The sequence below is a fragment of the Mercenaria mercenaria genome, unplaced genomic scaffold (assembly GCF_021730395.1).
Source record: "Mercenaria mercenaria strain notata unplaced genomic scaffold, MADL_Memer_1 contig_696, whole genome shotgun sequence".
Taxonomy (NCBI): Eukaryota; Metazoa; Mollusca; class Bivalvia; order Venerida; family Veneridae; genus Mercenaria; species Mercenaria mercenaria.
The window spans coordinates 20,038-40,268 of NW_026463588.1; the positions used below are offsets into that span (position 1 = coordinate 20,038).

The 20,231-nt window shown below is 33.5% G+C and overlaps 1 protein-coding gene across 1 annotated transcript; it reads right to left on the reverse strand.

Annotated features, from left to right (window-relative positions):
• Positions 1-571: 571 nt before the first annotated feature.
• LOC123548268 (galactose-3-O-sulfotransferase 2-like) lies at positions 572-18,361 on the reverse strand. Its single transcript, XM_045335411.2, has 2 exons — positions 17,286-18,361; positions 572-1,938 (listed from the first exon to the last, which is right to left on the reverse strand). Exons 1-2 carry the CDS (start codon positions 17,351-17,353, stop codon positions 876-878), a joined length of 1,131 nt encoding a protein of 376 aa, XP_045191346.2. The 5' UTR covers positions 17,354-18,361; the 3' UTR covers positions 572-875.
• Between the last annotated feature and the right edge of the window lie 1,870 nt (positions 18,362-20,231).

Here is a 20,231-nt window from a genome sequence, read left to right on the forward strand (position 1 = left end):
TATTTGTATACACTGATGAGCCGATAAGCGAAACTCATTTGTACTTTTTGTAATTAAATACTGTATGAAAGGCATATGAAGTCTTTTTTATTACTTAATTTATATATATGTTTAAAATAATCTTAATATATAAGTGGTATACGTCCTGGCATTCGTATTCAAAGAATATCTTGGCATCAACGTAAACAGCAGATTGAAAACGCGCAAAAACGTAATTTATGAGGCGCTATGTTCATAGTGCTAATTTTATTACGTGCTAGCATACTTTAAAACGAAATAAAGATGTCGTAAAATCGTTTGAAAATGTCTACACAATCACAAGCGGGAAATCCTAATCACACTGATTGCTTCCCTGGATCCAATTAAGACATAAGTTATGATATATAAGCAAGCACATAAGACAACATTTAACTGGCTATTAATACATATAGCTTCATAGTAATATTAACTATTGTGCAATTTCGAACAAGACACTAATATCACATTACTATCTATCCTGACAGTAATAATCAATAATAATTGCAAAAATTTCGCAGGATTCTTGCTACCATCTACAAAAGGTATAAGTCGATAAAAGTTCATCATTTACTAAAATGACAGATGATCTTATTGTCAGAATGTAATTCTGTTTCTCAATATAAATTCGATAATATCAGAAAGTTAATTGACACAACGGACAAATAAAAGACGTGTTGATTGTACATATATACTCAACAAAATCATTAAATTGTCTTGTCTATGCCCTTGTTAACTTTTAACTATTTGAGGAAATACCGAAAAGAATCATAGATATCTGTCTATGTTCATCTATATAGGTATGAGGTAATGAGATACGTTGGACTAAATAAAAGCAACAGTTAACTTAGGAATCTCACTTATGTAAAACGGATAAATGTATTGCCTGCTTTAAATGTTCTCATATCCATTTTGAATATCATATTACAATCTTCAAGACTAATCGAAAAACTTGCATCCCATTTCGATTGAGGAAATATATGTATTTTCTCATACGTAGACGCGTTTTCGCAAAATACTCTCGTTTCATTGAGAATATGTTTAAAATGACCAACTTCGCCCTTGAAGTCATTTCCTTGTTTTTTTATCTTTCGGGTAAGCTCATTTGAAAAGTAATCATAAATTTCATATTCCAATTTGTTTGTGGATCGAATGTGTTCTGTCTGACTTTTGTTAAGAAACACTTGCTGGTGATCAGTTGTCCTTTTCTTTGCATAAATTATGTCTGCAAACGACCAATTAAGAAGTCGTTTTAAAAGAATTAGGGACTCGTGGATTCTTTCTAAAATAAGTACGATTAAAAATTCAGAGTTTAGAGTTTTTATGATTTTTTGCGAAAGACGGCTATCGATTTCGCTGTTGCTTATTCCAAAGTAAGAGGACATATAATTTTGAAGTCCGTACATTGACGTATTAAGTACAATTTCATCGATAAATCTTTGTGCAGAAAGTTCCATGTGTCTTCGCAAAGTTCTGTACTTGTGTTGAAAAAAGGCGTGACTGATAACCCTTTGACCCGGTTCACGAACACTTCCTATTATTGCAGGATCAGGGACGATTTGAGTGAAAAAATAATAATTATATATTGTATGCGTAGCAAAAATATCAAAATGTTGTCCGTGTTCTACTAAAAGCTTTTGTTGAATGTCTGATATAAAATTGTTCCTTGCAAGAAACACTGTAAGATTATGATTTATTCCAAACCTGACGAATATGCATGAAAATGTACTTGAACCAGTCTTAGGTATTTTCAAAAAAGCTATCCTTTTAATTTTTTGCCTAATCTTAGTTGATTTATTTACTAATTCATCCTCTTTGAACACATTTTTCAATGATAACATTGTCGCAGTTGTTGATGAAGCCATCCATATAAAGTTTATTGAGAGCACAAGTAGAAAGGCAATTCCAAAAATACTTTTAAACCTGGAATAAAGAAAAGTAGGTACGTAAACACATTTCTCAAAATAATCATCCAACATATTAGACAGCTGGAAAATATAATGTCATCGCTATTTACAGACTTGAAATTCTTCACTTGGCATTCCGTAAAAGTATTATTCAAACTGACTGCCGGTACTTTTCCAGTGCTGTAGGGTATATTGTAATTTTCTTATTAAACATGATCTCCATGTACCTTTTATCTAAATCATCATTAAGCCAAAGCAGTTTTAAGGCAAATATTGTGCTTTATAGTCGCCGATAGATAACATCACAGATTGTAAGCACGCCGTTTATTCATAATTGTTTTTTGCAAGTAATGATTTGTTCCTACTTTATGTCTACTTTATCTTTTTTTTACATTTGGAAGTATAGTTACACGTTACCAGTTGGAAGGATTGCTATTGTTGTTAGATCTGTAACAGGCAAAAATTCATATTGTAAATGGAACTATTTCTTACCGTTTATGATTATGAAATGATATTTAACAGAACCATAAACATTATAAGGTTTTTATGCCTCGAGTGAATTTTGCACACGGCATATATAGTAAATTTTTATTGCTATGGTCTATTAAAGGTATATTAAATCCAGATTTCATATTTTAAACATGAACTATACCTTCATATAGTTTTGTAAACATAACATTAATACGTTTGTGTATGCATATGGTTAAAAGAGTACACACTGTATACATATATAGATAAATATAGTAAAAGTGCGTACTACAACTAAAAGCTGACTCTTTTTATTCAACTAAATTGTTACTGCATGACATTTAATTATGGATGTAGTTCTATATGTAAACTTATTTTATATATTTAGTAAAGTTACATACATTTGATGAGGATTTTATACATTTGAAACAAATTTCTAAAGACGAAATATTTGACTGAAAGATGGTCATCGGATATCTTTCAAATATGGTTCTGTTATACATTATTTCGATTATTATATCGAGGGCTGACCGGGAAACTATTGTGTCTGCATTTTTGTAAATTTTACAGGAGAAAGAAAAAACTGAATATTTCTTAAAAAACACAGCTTAGTATTACCATTCTTAGTAAATCATTATCAATTGAAATAAGAAATAATATGTTGGCTTTTAAAATGTACTCAAATAATTTATTTTTAAGATTTAGCGAAAAGTGTCACATACAATAGTACAAAATGACGTTATTGAATTTAAAAAATTACTGTGAAACTATTGTATCTGCATTATTCATTCAATATTATTTATAAAATTCATATTGCTTTAAGCATAGAATTATTGTTTTATTTATAAATAACATAAACTACAAATATACAATGAAATTAGTGTTAGATACAGTATTTTCTTTCTGATGACCGGGAAACTATTGTATCTGCACTTCGATTATGTTTTCATTTTTTATTATTATCTCATTGAATTATCACTTATTTGTAATTATATTTTTGTATTTCCATCGATAAATTGGTAAATGAATTAAACTAAACAATACCTTAAGCCAGTATATTAAATAATGGTCAAATAAAATAAAAATATGTTTATCATTACCTTAAATTATTTATTTTTTTTTTTGTTCTTTTGCAAGCGTATGCATTAATACTTGACTGTACACATTTCATTACATCCAGATATAAATTTTATACATGAAATCAAGAAATTAATTTATGCTAAAATGAAGCTATACAAGGTGGAAATGAGCTGCAACATGAGAAAACCAACATAGAACATTTATGACTAGTGTGGATCCAGACCAGCTTGCGCATCTGTGCAGTCTGGTCAGGATCTTTACTGCTTGCTAACTGTTTAAGTTTCTCTAATTGCAAAAAGTAAACAGTATGGATCCTGACCAGACTGCACAGATGCACAGCTATGTTAGTTTAATTTGAAATGGTTTCACCCCTCCCAAATCTTCAACAAGAATTTAATTTTTCAGGACAGTCCTGTTGCTTTTGAAGTGACTGTGTAAGGCATAAACAAATTGTTTGTTTCCATTGTTTGTTTACAGTATTCCGACCTACCCAAAATGGTTGGTCCGACCCTAAAATTTTAATGTTTTTATGGCCTTAGCGATTTTTTTTTTCAAATTTTTAATAAAAAATTGCAGAACTGCACTGTTTATGCTTTAAACATGGTCAGTGATGTTAGAAAGGAACTTATTGGAGCCCTAAAGACATAACCTTCTTATTTGTATTCATTTCTTGACATAAAAATAATTTCCGAAAAATCTCAATAATTTTAAAGAAACAAAAAAACATTTTCCAACCTACCTACCCTAATTTATTTTGTGCATGCTACCGAAAACAAAAACAAATTAAGGCCTAATTTACCTTTATGTGAACAATTTAATATGTGATTTTGTTCTCTGTATCACCTGTGTTCCAGCTACAGTAGTACAGTGAAACTTTGGTAAAGACAGAATATTATCAGGAATCATTTTAAAAAATTGCTGAAAACAGAGATTTCTACATGACACCGTCTCGTTTTCTTTTTTGGACAAAGGTTTTCATATACATTCAAACATTTAAATCGTTATAGTTCAAATAAAAAAGGACAAAACTGACTGTATGAACTAACATGGTTATAATAGAGCCACGTCACATTAACAACTGCCTTTGGTAATCTTCGGGACTTTGCAAACAGTGGGCCCAGATCAGTCTGATCAGGGCCCACAGTGTTTGCTAAGTAACAAAAGACCTATTAAACTTTTTCAAGAAGCAATTTACTGATCCTATTTAAAATTCAACAACCTAAAAGCACAAGAAAGCCTGGATCTACAGTAAATCTTGACAGTAATTTACTCAGTCATTAAGACACTTTTTTGCATGACATGGCTCAATTATACAATAGTATTCAGCATTAATTTTTTTCGGAAAAATGGCTTTGAAGCTTACAAGCCGAGTTCTTTCTGAAAAGATAGTTACAATTTTCAAACAACAAAAATAACACGATCCACAGAGTCGTGAAATGCTCACCTCAGTGATACCAATTTACCTAATGTATAAGCTCTTGGTTTCTTGGTTTTAGACTAGATAATATTTTCAAATATTTTCCTACATAAGTGTATGTAAAAGAAGATTTTAAGATTTTACAGCTTGAAATATCTTGGTAGAAACATCTTGGTAGAGGGTCACCTCACAAACATTTCTGGACAGGTTTTGTTTAAACAATTCATGCCTAGCAATCTGCGAATGAGGACTTTGGCAAACGCTGAAGACCAACCTTAGACGCAACAGAATGTGATGTATGATTAGGGACTTCACTGTTTGCATGAAGGATTCACTTGTTCTAAGTAAATCAAGACCTTACACCCCATACAAGTTTGCACATACAACATTTTATTTCATAACCAGTGTGTTTGCAGTTACCGTGAAACTATTGTATCTGTATCACATTATGTGAAAATGTTAATGTAAACTATAATTTATTTTAGTTCTTTAATATTCACATAAAACCTGAACAACAGTAACAAGTTTTCTCGTTGTTTGGTGTTTAAATTACAGACCATAATGTCACAAATAATGTTTTTTTCAAATTGAGACTGTAACAGGAAAAGTTACCGGGAAACTATTGTATGTGCTTAGGAGGCAGATACAATAGTTTCCCGGTCAAAGAACTTTTAAGAAGTTGATGGTTGCAGATACAATATTTTCACATTATTAAAAAAAGAACAAGAAATTATTGGAAAGTTTTTATAATATTTTTGCAGTAGATGTATGACAATAAAAGGCTTAAGAAAATGCAATAAAATCATTTTTGGTCAAAATGTCAGATACAATAGTTTCCCGGTCAGCCCTCGATATGTATCTTAAGTAAACAAATATATGTAAAATGGACGCATTATTTCTTGAAGCATATATAGTATAGTGTCAGATATAGTAGGTAAATGTGATGTCGACGAATATGATTTGTCCTCCTAAGGTAGTTGGCAATACTAAACAAATGCTGTTCAATTAAAAGCATAAAAAGAGATTATACAAATTTTGTCTAAATCACTGTCTTTGCAATATTGCAAGTGGCAAAAACATTGTGGCCTCATTGTGGACTTAAAAATAAACGTTCTTATAATGCCTGTCAGACGACAATGTTGTGTCTTTTGTTTACTTTGAGGCGTGAGTTCTGACTGGTGGGGTATTTCTAGCAACAGAAGAGGATACCATCATATAATTTTTCATAATACAGTGCAACCTCTGTAGGGCAACACCCTTTGGGAGATACAAATATTGACTGTCATGTAGAGGTTGTTGTTATGGAGAGGTAAATTTGATAGTATATTTCAGCTGAGGGAAAATTTGATGATGCTGTTATAGAGAGGTTTTTGCTTAAGGTATTGGACCCGTAATAGAGTACCTCCTTTTTGAAGAGTATTCAATTCCTACCATAAACCAACTTTGACTGCAGTTTTCATGGGGGGGGGGGGGGGGGGGGGGGGGGCGTAGGTTCAAGCCCCACTGGGACCAAAATTTTTTTTCCATATTTTCCTTTTTTTCTAGTAAGTTTTTACTTCTTTCAAGACTTATTATGGATGTATTGTACAAAAGAGGAAAATGCTCATTTTATAAGCGAATTCTTTCTTTTCAAAGTGAATTTACCTCTGAATCAGGAGGGGTAGAGTCAGACATCTTTAAAAATACTAAGTTACATGCGGTAAAAGTTCTCTATTTTGCATTCATTCTTTAGATTACATATTGTGGAAGAAATGCAGGTAGGTTTTACTTCTGTCCCAAGGTTATTTTTGAATGAAGTGAGCAAAATTCAAAACAGACCCACAGGATTCAACCTTAATTTTTCAATGTTGGGGTTAGAATTCTGTCTCATTAAATCTGTTTACTTGAGGCACCCTAGAAAAATTGATATTTACAGTTTTATTTTGTGTTTTATAATTGTTTAATAATAGTCTGATGTTTCTTTTATCAAAGTTAATGCTGTAATGAATTCTCTGCAAACGTTTTAGAACGTGGCCATCACATTGAAATTTGTCTCTACTTGAGCTTGAGGAAATACCATAAATTATACAACATTTACAAAAAACGGCACGGTAAAAGTTGTTTAAAATTTGCAACACAGTGTGAAACATGGTCAACTTCAAGAATATACAAAGCAAATGCATTTTTTTAAACATTACTATTAGGGGTCCAATACCTTAAGAGAGGGCCGCTCCTGAGAGGTTGTACTGTACATGTTTTCAGTAAACATAATATCATAATTTTTCAAAATGATAAATATAGCAAATTAAGAAAAATACATCTATAATTGCCCTACCATTTCTCGAAATTTTAAGCACTCCGGGTCATAGGACTGGAATCCCCAGATGACCTTTTTGATTGTGTTTGCATCAAGATTGTAACGAAACCTTTCCAAAATCAAAACCTACCACAGAGAACACTATTGACTCGGTATTACCGTGACAGTATTATTTTCTCCATTATATTTAGTTGAAAGGAATGTCTTGGTACAATCATGGCATATTCACTTTTCCAAAGGAGGTTCCAGTTACTAAAAATATGTTAATATTCCATTCTAATAATAACGAAGTAATATCAACAATTCAAGAGCTATGAGGGCGGAGCTTGTGTCAAGTTAATAATGCATCTCTTCTCCCTGATATGATACGTCTAAGACAGCAAAATAATAATGAAGCAGAGGATTCTGGTAATTTAAATAGAGTAGCCTTGACCCCAGAGATGACTCAGCGTGACGTATGTCAGTAAAACAGTTTTAGGCAGTAATATATATGCTTAGATCCAATTTATTTCAGTTAATTAACTCTGATTTTGTTAAGCATAATTGATTTTTATTATAACTACTATTTTCAGACAGAAACGAAAAAAAAACTGCATTAATTTATTTCTAAAAAAAATGAGCTTCATATTGTTGCACACGAGTGCAGGAAACCCCACGACTCAACAACAATGAAACATAACTGTGTTTTTCAGTGTGAAAATACGGGAAATAGCACGTCTCGCTGAAAACACTTAGGAGTGCACAGACTTCTAGTGATTATTCTGAGCGTGTAATAATCGATACCTTGTAAGTGTAAACGTGTAACACCATTCAGTTATATCATTTCGATCCGCAAACGTATTTTATACGTATAAAATAAGCACTCATTAAATGTGAAGCACTCTTTCTCAGCACTTGTCTGACTCGAGATAACATGTCGGCTTGACGTCAATATTGCCGGGTTTCAACGGAAAGATGCATAGATTTTTCATTTTACAACAACATATTAATAAATACTAACCCCTTTTATTATTATTATTATTATTATACCACTTTTATATAGCACTCTTTTCATGCACATGTATACGTTAAAAAGTGCTTTACTGAATAAATTGCAAACAATACAAACAGATACGCATACAAAAATAACGCATTCCACATTAACAAAAATCATGAATGTAAAACATATAGATAAAACAAGACAAACATACATATTTAAAAGTATTTAAGTGACCCTAGGATAAAATACTGTTCTACGCTGTTTTATGAAGAAGAAAAAAACATCAATGTATCGGTCAGTTAACGAAATATTGTACAAAGACGTGGGTTTTTAGCAGGTTTCTGATAGCAGCTAGCGTGTGAGCTTCCCTGATCTTGACCGGAAGGGAGTTCCAAAGCTTTGGAGCAGTGAACGAAAAGCTGCGATTGCCATATATCATGGTTTTAGCTTTTGGCATAACCAGTGACAGCGTGTCTTGTGATCTTAGATTTCTGATCGGTTTATACGCTTCTATCATATCCCTAACATAGGCAGGGGACTGATTGTGTAAAGCCTTAAAGGTGTGGGTCAGAACCTTTTCACTGGCCACCACTGGAGCTCCTTCAGAGCCGGTGATATATTATTGCGACGGGGCGTCTTAGTGATGACGCGAGCTGCCGTGTTCTGGACAACTTGTTAAGTGTGCTGTTTGGAATACCACTTAACAAGGCATTACAGTAGTCTAACCGTGAAGTAACCAGGCTGTTTACAAGGGTCTTTGTGGCACCACTGGTAAGATACCGTCTGATGTGAACGATTCTGCATATCCAGCCCGGCACATAGAGTTGACTTGTTGTTCCATACCCATACTGTTGTCAAATACTGCACCAAGATTCCTAACACATTTTGTGGATTTTATCACAGAGACACATACCTTCACAGAGGCGTCATCAATGTACTTGGAGTTACGCTTTGATGTGAACAGCATGACCTCTGTTTTATCAGCATTGAGCTTCAGCATGTTGTAGGTAAGGACTGTTTACTAAAAGGTAGTTCTAAAGGAACTTGTATTCATTCGTAAATGATTCTAAAGATGTGTTGAATTGTTATGTTAATTAATTGTCATGTTGAAATGTTTTTATGACAATTTTTTTAACCTAATGAAAAAAGTTTCATTTTAAATCTTTCTTGTGGTATAAGATTCTCCACAAGAACGATCATATTTGGCAATTCACTTTGAATAACATTATTAAAGAACATTTAACAGTAGGTTGTGCAACAGTATCACTGTACAATGGATATCTTAAATCTTACCATTTAAAAGCAACATTTTTACCTTTACTGAAAAATGTCCAAACACTAAATTGACTAATAATTTTGAAAGATTCAATCATTTTGCCATTTTGTTTCCTAAAAAAGTAAACAAGTGTATATATTTTGATTGTTGTATTGATTAATTGTTCCCCAAAGTTACGTTGGAGACACTAAAATGTGAATAATGGTGTTTTTAAGACTTTTGTTATTAGTAAGCTTATAACATTCAATATTTTGTTGATAAATACAATATACATAATAAACATGTAGCAATAATAAACAGCGGGAAATCAATTTATGGTTTTTCCCTACTGCCTGAACGGGAAACATGTTACTCAATATAGTAACTTGTTTCCTGTTCGGTATAAGTCCAATAATTTACTGCAAAGGATTCATTTTCCTTGTTCATATATATCATATAGTCTTTGAAACTGCAAAAGTGATCACAATCAATAAAATCATATTACTTGTACTAAAGTTTTATTGCTCACTATACATGTATTGCAAAAAGTATAATTAATCACATGTATATTGCTATTGAATAATACTGTCAGTAGAACCTCCTGGACCGCTGCGGAAAATTTTCCATGGACGTCCAAAGAAAAACTCTGGAAAATTGTTCACGGACGTCCGTGGAATAACTCCAGAAAATTGTCCATGGGAAGTACTCTGGAAATCCCTGGACATTTTTCCGCATTTTTCCGCAGTATTCCATATCCAACTCCGGAAAGTTTGTCCGAATACTCAGGAGTCCGGACTCCCATGGAAATTAACAGACATTCCATGGAAACCTCTGTAATTTTCTCAGCCCGCCATGGAGAGGAAAGCTAAATGTTGTAAAACGGGAAAATATAATTATTTTGGTATATTTATTTGTAATCAGAATTTATATACATTATAATGGCATAGTGAAAAATGTATGTTTACGCCTATTTTACTTCAACTATATTATTTAAAGAACTTGAGAATCTTGAAATTAATCCAGAAATATAAATTCTTCAACCAACATCAAGCTTTTGAAATTACCCTTGAAATTATCTTAAAGAGGATGAGAATATTATTTCTTCAAAAATACTTTAAATCAATGTTGTGCAGTATTATTCAAACCTTTTTGAGAAGAAGCACTTGTCGTACTAGGAATAGTTCAGTTTCAAAATCAGGTTACACTGGTGAAATTGAGTTGTAAGAACAAACAATGCAAACTGGACACTTTGATTGTTTTTCTCAATAAGGATCAGAAGGAACGAGAGCTGTCCGTAAGATAGCATGTTCGACTTTTCTCAGTGCTTGACTCTGAATTAGAGCTTTGCCAGTAAAGACATTACAAAATTTTAACCAAAAAAATCTAATATAAAAAGGGCCATAACTCTCTCAAAATTTAAATCAGAGTTATGGGATTGTTTCTCTTGGTGTAGACTTTGATAGTAAATAAATATTTTAAGTTTCAAGTCAAAAGCTTTGATAGTAACAGAGATATTTGACTTGATCAAACACTTTAACCAAAAAATATTCTAAGTTAAAAAGGCATAACTCTGTCAAAATTAAAATCAGAGTTATGGGGATTGTTTCTTCTGGTGTAGACGTTGATAGTCAATAACTATTTTAAGTTTCAAGTCAAAAGCTTTGATAGTAACAGAGATATATGACTTTATCAAAACATTTTACCAAACAATTCTCAGTTAAAAAGAGGCATAACTCTGTCAAAATTAAAATCAGAGTTATGTGGATTGTTTTGCCTGGTGTAGACTTTGATAGTAAATAAGTATTTAAAGTTTGAAGTCAATTGCTTTGATAGTAACAGAGATATTTGACTTGATCAAAAACATTAACCAACGGCGACGGCGACGCTGGTGCGAATGCAGTAGCTCTACTTTTTCTTCGAAAAGTCGAGCTAAAAACCAGTCAACTGCAGTGTATTAAATGTAAATATTTTCCATAAGAAGAGTGCAAAGTAGTTTGAAACTTCTTAGATAAATTTAAAATTATTTTTTTTTTTCATAGCAGTTTTTTACTGTTGATAATGCACATACCTAAAATAACTACCACAAATAATAAGTATTTACATGATAGATTCAATGAAAACAGAAACATCATTTGAGTGAAGACTTAATTACTAGTATTCCAAAAAGTAATTCCGAATTTTAATGAACTTGTGGAGATGTATTTAGTTATGGATGGAATCCTCAAGTCAGTTTTAGTTCATACACCATTTCATCATTTGATAGTAAACATTGATAGCTGATTGCATTTAGAATATGTGACATTAGAGTGCCGAGTGTTTAAGCTGAATAAAACATGTTTAAGGCACCAGTTCACAAGGAATGTATAATGTCATATAGGCTTTAGATGTTCTAGCACAGGCTAAACCGAAAAGATTGTGTCTGTAGTGCTGACTAAGTATATATGCCACCTTATTTTTACCTTATTTTCGTTTTCTATTAAAATTGATACCTCAAGAATATATACAAATCGCTGCCTTAGGACTGGCACCTTAAAAATAAAACAGCCACCTTAAAATAATGTTAAGGTAAAAATCTTCTAGTAAAAGGACATAACACTTTGTTGCAAGCATGATACAACTTTAAATAATTTTTCAAGGATTTAAATACAATTTTAAAAAAAGTATTTACAGTAAATACAGACTTAATAGAACTGTTAATTCTGAATGAAAGTTTTTATGTAGAAGTGTTGGATTGTGATGATGATTGGTGCATGAGTGTTGTTGTGGTCAACTAAAATAAAAGTATTTAAACGTTCGGACGCGGTGACTTGTGTTTACATTTCGTCGCCTGATTCTTATAGTGCTCTATCTCCATTTTTTGAAAAAATGAGATTTTTACGTCATTTTGTTTGTCTCGCCGAGCTCTATCGTTCTGGAGCAAGAAAACGTAACATTTGACGTCATAGAGAAAGATCCTGCGTAATACTTTGCTCCATGTCCTCTGTTTGAATGTAACAGTAACGATTAAAGTACTCTATCTCAAGGACTTAAAGCACTGTAATGTTTAAAATTATTCTGACCAATCATACACATAAACTAACATCATGTGATCATCATTATACTTTGTAAAGGAGTGCTCTATCTCCATTTTACTTAATCCAGAATTACTCTAACTCCATTTTAACCAATAGAATGCACAGTTACATGCATGTGATCACAACAAAATATGGCGGATAGGCATAGCTGTAGCATGTTTGAAATATACTTAGAATGCCTATCTACACAACATGCATAGGTGAGATTGCTTATACAGGTTATTTTATCATTTTATTACTTATACAAACACATAGCATTGTCATTTAAGCTGTAGGCAAGAAAATACTTGCAAGATTTGCAACAGACCTGTATTGATGTGCATTTCGGATAGAAACTATTTTCGTCATTCTGAAGCTGTATCTTAAGAATTACCACTGAATATAACAACGGTATTTGCAAACATGTTTCCGAGAAGCAAATTTGTGATAGTAAGTTATTGTCTATTAAGAGCAGTAGAAATAAAACCAAAAACAGAACATATTTTACTTTACAAAGTTACAGTAAGGCGCCAACTAATTTTCTTGTTGATCACTTTTTTTAGCTATGCAAATTTTGCTGAATGCAGCATTCGTAAGACAACAAGAACTGGCAGTACAATAGCCCTACTTCCAGACGCAAAAATCCTATCGTTAAACTTGCAACCCTTGACAACAGAGAAAATTGAAAATTAAATACTTAAAAAACAATGACAAATATCAAACAAGGAATGCAATGCTGAAATTCAACTCACTAACTGCAAATGTTTAGTTGCAAAATAAATGCCATGAATTCTTGTTATGATACTCAGTATTAAGTTGAAATGTATGCCACCAGATTTGAGAACGACATGCAGAAACTAAATGGAATATATACAAGTTAAGATTAGTATGAAAGGTATGACCGGGACATATTATTTGCGATGTAATATCTTTGAGCCTTAATTTAATTGTCAGAATTATGTGAAAAGTTAACAAGAGGCCTAAATGGGCCTAAGTCCTTCAACTGAAGAAAGCCTTAACCATCTGACTTTGCTTCTAACTAGGTTTGGTGAAAATCCTTTAACCTGTTCATTATTTTTTATTATCATTTTGCTGTCACGCACCAAAGCACATAACCATCGAAAGAAATCATCTAAAGTTATTTCTTTTTCAACTCTAGTGGCCTATAAAAGGGCCAAAGTGTCCCTATTTGAATAGATTTGATATAAGACATAACATGGTAAAAGACCTTATAATGATGCTCCGGACAAGGTTTTATGAAGACCCATTCAGGAGTTAGAGAGGAATTTAGTAAAAGGTATCTCTATTTTGCAACTCTAGCAGCCCGTAAAAGAGGCCACACTAATTGAATAAATTAGTTAAAGGACCTAATAAAAGTTTGATGAAGATCCATCAAGCGGTTGAGAAGTAGTCATTTAAAGGCATTTGTAGCTTTAGGTCTAGTGGCCCCTTAGAGGGCCATGCGCTCCCCCACCCCAACCCACAATTAAAAAAAAATGGAGGGGGCAATATAATGATGCTACGGACCGATAATGATGACAGTCAATTGAGTGGTTCATTAGAAGTAGTCATTAAAGGTATTTTTGATTTTAACACTAGAATGAGCAAACAGTCTCCGTTTGAATAAAATTGAGAGAGAGCCCTCTAATGATGCCACCGGCCATCTCTGATGAAGATCCGTCCAGCGATTCATAACCAGAAAGTATTTCTATTTGTAGCTCTAGTTGCCCCTAAGAGGGGCAACGTGCCCTTAATCAAACAAATTTGAGTAAGGACCTTATACTGGTCTCTAGACCAAGTTTGGTGAATATCCATCAAATGGTTCATGAGTAGTCGTTTAAAGGTATTTCTATTTTGAACTCTGACAGCCCCTGAAAGGGACCAAGTGCCCCTAACAGAACAATTTTGGTGAAGATTCTTATAATGATGCTACAAATCAAGTTTGAAGAAGATCCATTGAGTGGTTCATGAGATAAAATCATTTAAGGGAATTTCTAATTTAGCTCTGGTAACCCCTCAAAGGGGCCAATCGTCCCCATCTGAACCAGTTTGGGAGAGGATGTTATAATGATGCTACAGACTATGTTTGATAAAGATCCATCAAGCGGTTCATGAGAAGTTTCTTAAATGTTTTTCCTATTGTTTTTGCTCTGGCTGGCAGTAGCTGCCCTTAAAGGGGCTAAGATTAACCATTTGATCAAACTTGATAGAGATCTATCCCAAATTCTACTGACCAAGTTTTGGTATAAATGTAACCAGTAGTTTCAGAGGAGAAAAATTTTAAGTACAATGTTGACGCAGGAAGACGGACGATGGACGCCGTACAATCCACCTATACTAATAGCTAAAAAAAAGAAGAGACATGAATATAACATTGATTGTGTTGTGTAAAAGAGAACTGGTATGACTGACAAGTACAGTTACATGCAAAAATTGAACATAATATAAAAACTGTCGTTTTGTGAAAGAATACAGTTATTACTGAGAATATCTAGTTGCAAAGACAATGTCATTAGGTATTGTTATAATGCTTAGTATTATGTCAAACTTAATGCCAACTAATAACAAAACACGAAAAATCTTACTCAGCGTAATGAAAAGCTAGTTGTATTTGGCAAATAGAATAGTTACGACTAAAAAGATTTTAGATCTTTGTTCATTGATGACAATAAAATTATTGCGGTTACTGTGTAATTAAACTTCAAAATCTTTCTGTTGTTGTTTAACACAATACTTCGTTATGGTTTATGAATACCCATCTGCAAATAAGTAGGACCAATGTGCCTAGTTTAATGGCGAATTATGTCTATAGCGTAGCAGTTCAGTTAACCCTGAGCAATAAGCACAGGATGGTAAAACCATTGGCAATTGGCAAATCAGTCCAAATCTTCTGACTTTGAACACCCGCCCCTCACCATTGTTTGAAACCTCGCTTTTTCATGTGAGGAAGCCATCCAGTTGACACGAAGAAAGTCATATACCCAGGTATCCGCGCGTGCCAAAAATAATGCAACTAGAGTCCTCCTCCTCAAAGAAAATCTTGAAAGTTGCAATATGGCCTATGATATTGTGTCAGTTTGATGATACTAAAACCAAATCCAAACCTCCTTTAATTTCAAAATGAGTACAGTGACTGTCATTACTGTTCAAGAGCTCTCGCACTATTTTCAATATACAATTGTAATAAATATCATCTTGCTCTATGTCCAATTTTGTAAATTCACAGTGCTCTATCTCCCGATAGAGCAATACACCTTTAACATTTTTTTCTATTTTTGTCAAATTTGCTCTATCTCCAAAGTGAAAAATGTATAAATGCAGAAAAGTAAAAACGAAATGTATTTAAAAGCATTTACAGTCTGAAAGAACTAAGCGCAAGGAACAAGTAGATATATTTATCATCATTTTCGCCCAGAAATAAAGAAACTAGACGAGAGTTAAACTTTGGAAGCGATTTTCGCCACGTTTAAAAAATGGTAGATAGAGCATCGTTCCACTCACGCGACGATTTAATTTGGAATATTTGAATAGCACTTTTCTACGTGCTAGTTCATTCATTTCATTATATACAGCTTGATGTTGTGTGATTCCTGGATAGGGCGGCAAAGAACACTTATTATAAGTGCCACGCCAACCTATACACATACATGCAAGCTAACGGTATTGCATGAATGGTTTTAGATATAACTGAGTGGATGGTTGAACTTACTACGCATAAGACTGATTTCTTGTTATTTCTGGACAGTCAAAAAGTTATGTTATCTTTTCAACATAGGCAAACTGAAACTTCATATTTGCTTATTTGGCATAAGTAGAACATCCAGAATATGTATAGGTTTGTACATACTTTCTAGTTTCTAAAAATGGGTGGTTGTCGCTACCCTAATCGAGGCTTCAGCAGGTCTAGGATTTCGTCGTTTTTACAAACATTATGTGAGGATACAGATAATCAATAAATTTAAAGGTTTTTCAGTCTATAAATTTACAGATTTGTCTGCTGAAATTACAATTTAGCTCGAAACCACAGGTTAAAATGAGGTATTTCAATTATTGCATGCAAAGGTAAAGATAATAGGAGAATTTCAGACAATTAGGATCACTTTAATTTTTCACATTTTCCAAAAGTTAATGTCATCAGTATTTAAAGAAAATCTAAAATCACCTTTATCTAAGCATGCTGTCTTTAAATCGTTTAAATTTAAACCTGTGGTTTTGAGTTAAATTGTAACTTTAACAGATTTAGTACACCCAGTCTGTAAATTTATAGACTGAAAAATCTTTAAATTTATTGACTGTACAACATTACCACCTATTTACCTGCTTCTTGCGTATTTTGCTTGGAAATATTGTTTCATGGTGTTTCAGCTAAAAGTTGCGTAGTTTTCGGATGACGTACGACGTTGCACGAGCGTCAATCCTAGACGTTTATTTGCGTCACGAATCGATGGGTATAAGGCATACATGTATATTAACAGAATGTCTGTAAAATTGAAATGAAAAAATCCTAGAACTACTTCAGCCACATTGATGAAGGGCTAGTGATTTGAAGTCGGCGAATTTAACAACACGGAGGCCGCTGATACATGTTAGCAGCCCGATAGCTAAATCGGTATTGTACTCGCATTCTAAGCAGCCCGGTAGCTCAGTTGCTACAGCATTCACAATGTCAATGTGTTCCAAAGGCTCTAAAGCCCAGGTATGGCTATTCAGTACTGATCAAAATGCTCGGAAATGGATGTGACTGAGACAGATATAAATATATAAAACTCTTCTGAAACTATCAAATCTTTGACAATTAAATCTAATTTACCTTACCTTTTGTTACCTTTTGTTGACAGGGGAATTTTCGACGCCCTGCTATGGCGTACATGTATATTCCCCATTCAATTTCTGTTATCTCTCGTCGACGGCTCCGGTCTGTGTCGATTCCCTATTTATACAGTCGATAACTGGTGCTTATATTTTTCTTTGGTATAGATACTGCTGAATTTATTAGGTATTTTGCACCTGGTCAGAAACATTAAAATTCAAAACTTCTCTCAGTATATATCTGACATATCATAACGTTTATTAATCCAGTGCTCGTCAGGCCTTGTTTTAAAAGTGTCAACAGTTTTTTCATTTATTAGCTCAGCTAGTAAATTGTTCCATGGTGTTTCAACTCGATGAGCGAATGAATTTAAGCTAATAGTTTGACAGCCTATTATTTTGATATGGATTTTCTAGCAGCTTAACAGTATTTATGATTTGTTAATGTACAATGACGAAATTTACATATTCCTCTATCCGTAGCATCCTAGATATTTTCTGGCAGCATTTCCTACGCTTAAGATGACCGCAAAATCTTGGTGGATCTTTGTCTTTTTTTCGTTGAAAATTCACCGGAAGTTTACATATACTACGCTGTCCGGTACGATTAAAGCTGTTGTGATATTTATAATATCAATATGTGCTTAGGTCTTAGGCTAAAATTTTGTTTGGAATCTTACCACAAATATCTTGTATCTAACCGAAAAGAAAAGTGTCGGCTTCTAATCCACCATTTTTGTTTTCCCTTCCATACATGTACAGGTACATGTTTAGGTACCTTACATTTTAAGGTAAAAAAATCATCAACTTAAGGAAAACATGATCGAATTAAGGAGATTTTTAGACTAAGGTGCTTTATGAATAACACTTAAGATATGTCCTATCAACTTAGGAGAAAATGTAGAAAACTAAGGCAAATCTCAATAACTAAGGCATATTTGTTCCTATGTAGCTTTATGAATACCGGCCCAGATATGCAAATCGTACATAAACATAAAGCAATTTCATTTCTTTTTTAACAACAATTTTCATGTTATCTCCTCAGAGGCACCATAACAGATAAAGTTAGTCACAAATTCCGTCATCGGTTGCACATACCATTAGAACATTTAATCTTAACAGACAGTCACGCATGTCACAGCTAGTTAGTATTTCCATGTAAAGACTAATATATTTTTTTCCATCATTCAGGCGTGAAGTTTTTCTTTTATTAAATATCTTGTATCTCACATTTAAGGACTGGTCCCTGGAGCATAACTGCTTCATTGACCTATGCCCGAATACAGATAGGCACTGCTCAATTTCAGTTTTGCCTGAAATTAAAGGAAAGAGACTAAACTGGTTTCTCATTGTGTAGAATTCCTTAAGCACAATTCAAAATTCACAAATGCCTTATTCGTCAATGGATCCATAATCAGCTTCATGATACGACCTTCAGCATCATCACTAATAACCAGACTCTAGTACAGCAATACAATACTATATACAGAAACAAGATATAATCTTATTTTGAAGACCATCAAGAGCTCCGCTAAATGGGACATTATACGCTCGAAGTTTTAGATAAACGGAGGTCTCTAACCATAAAACATAAGGGCAAAATGCTCCGAAAAAAAACAAAGACAAATATAAAACAGGGAATGCCACGCACCAAAAACGCAGCCTCCCCAAAACGAAACCTACAGCACGCATACGTGCACACCACCCGCACACACACACATACACGCGCACTCACACAAGGCCAATACACCACAAACACACACACACACACATACACGCGCACACACAAAGCCAACACATTAGGACAAAACGAACGAAGTCGCTCATCGGAGGAGGCCCTTGACCTTCTTACCTTGTTTCTGACAACATTTTGAGAAGATTCCATCAACTGGTTCATGGAAAGAAGTTGTTTAAAGGTTTTCTTTTTTTCAGCTCAGACAGCCCATAAAATGGGGCAAAGTGGAAATATTTAAAAAAAAAAACTTGAGAGGTGACCATACACGGATGCTACAGACAATGTTTGGTGATGATCCATCACCGATTCAGGAAAAGAAGTCTTTAAAAAATATTATATTCCTAGCTATTGCGGCCCCTATGGGTCAAGCAGAACAATTTGGGACAATTTCAGCAAACTAGAGAGAGAACCATGGCAGGATGATACAAATTTGGTGTAATTATGACTAGTAGTTTTAGAGAAGAAGATGTTTAAGTAAATATGTTGACGCAGAACGATGGACTACGGACAATCCGTCTACCATACAATTAGCTAATCCTGTACACAGTTCAAGTGAGCTAAACATATGCGGGGATTTGGCGTGTAATATGGATCGGGGGTTGGAAGGGAGGCTTTGTACTGGGTGGTGGTGGTGGTATCGCAATGTCTTAGGCTAAAATTTTGTTTGGAATCTTACCACAAATATCTTGTATCTAACCGAAAAGAAAAGTGTCGGCTTCTAATCCATCATTTTTGTTTTCCCTTACATACATGTACAGGTACATGTTTAGGTACCTTACATTTTTAGGTAAAAAATTATCAACTTAAGGAAAACATGATCGAATTAAGGAGATTTTTAGACTAAGGTGCTTTATGAATAACACTTAAGATATGTCCTATCAACTTAGGAGAAAGTGTAGAAAACTAAGGCAAATCTCAATAACTAAGGAATATTTTTTTCCTATGGAGCTTTATGAATATCGGCCCAGATATGTAAATCGTACATAAACATAAAGCAATTTCATTTCTTTTTTAACAACATTTTTCATGTTATCTCCTCAGAGGCACCACAACAGATAAAGTTAGTCACAAATTCCGTCATCGGTTGCACATACCATTAGAACATTTAATCTTAACAGACAGTCACGCATGTCACAGCTAGTTAGTATTTCCATGTAAAGGCTAATATATTTTTTTCCATCATTCAGGCGTGAAGTTTTTCTTTTATTAAATATCTT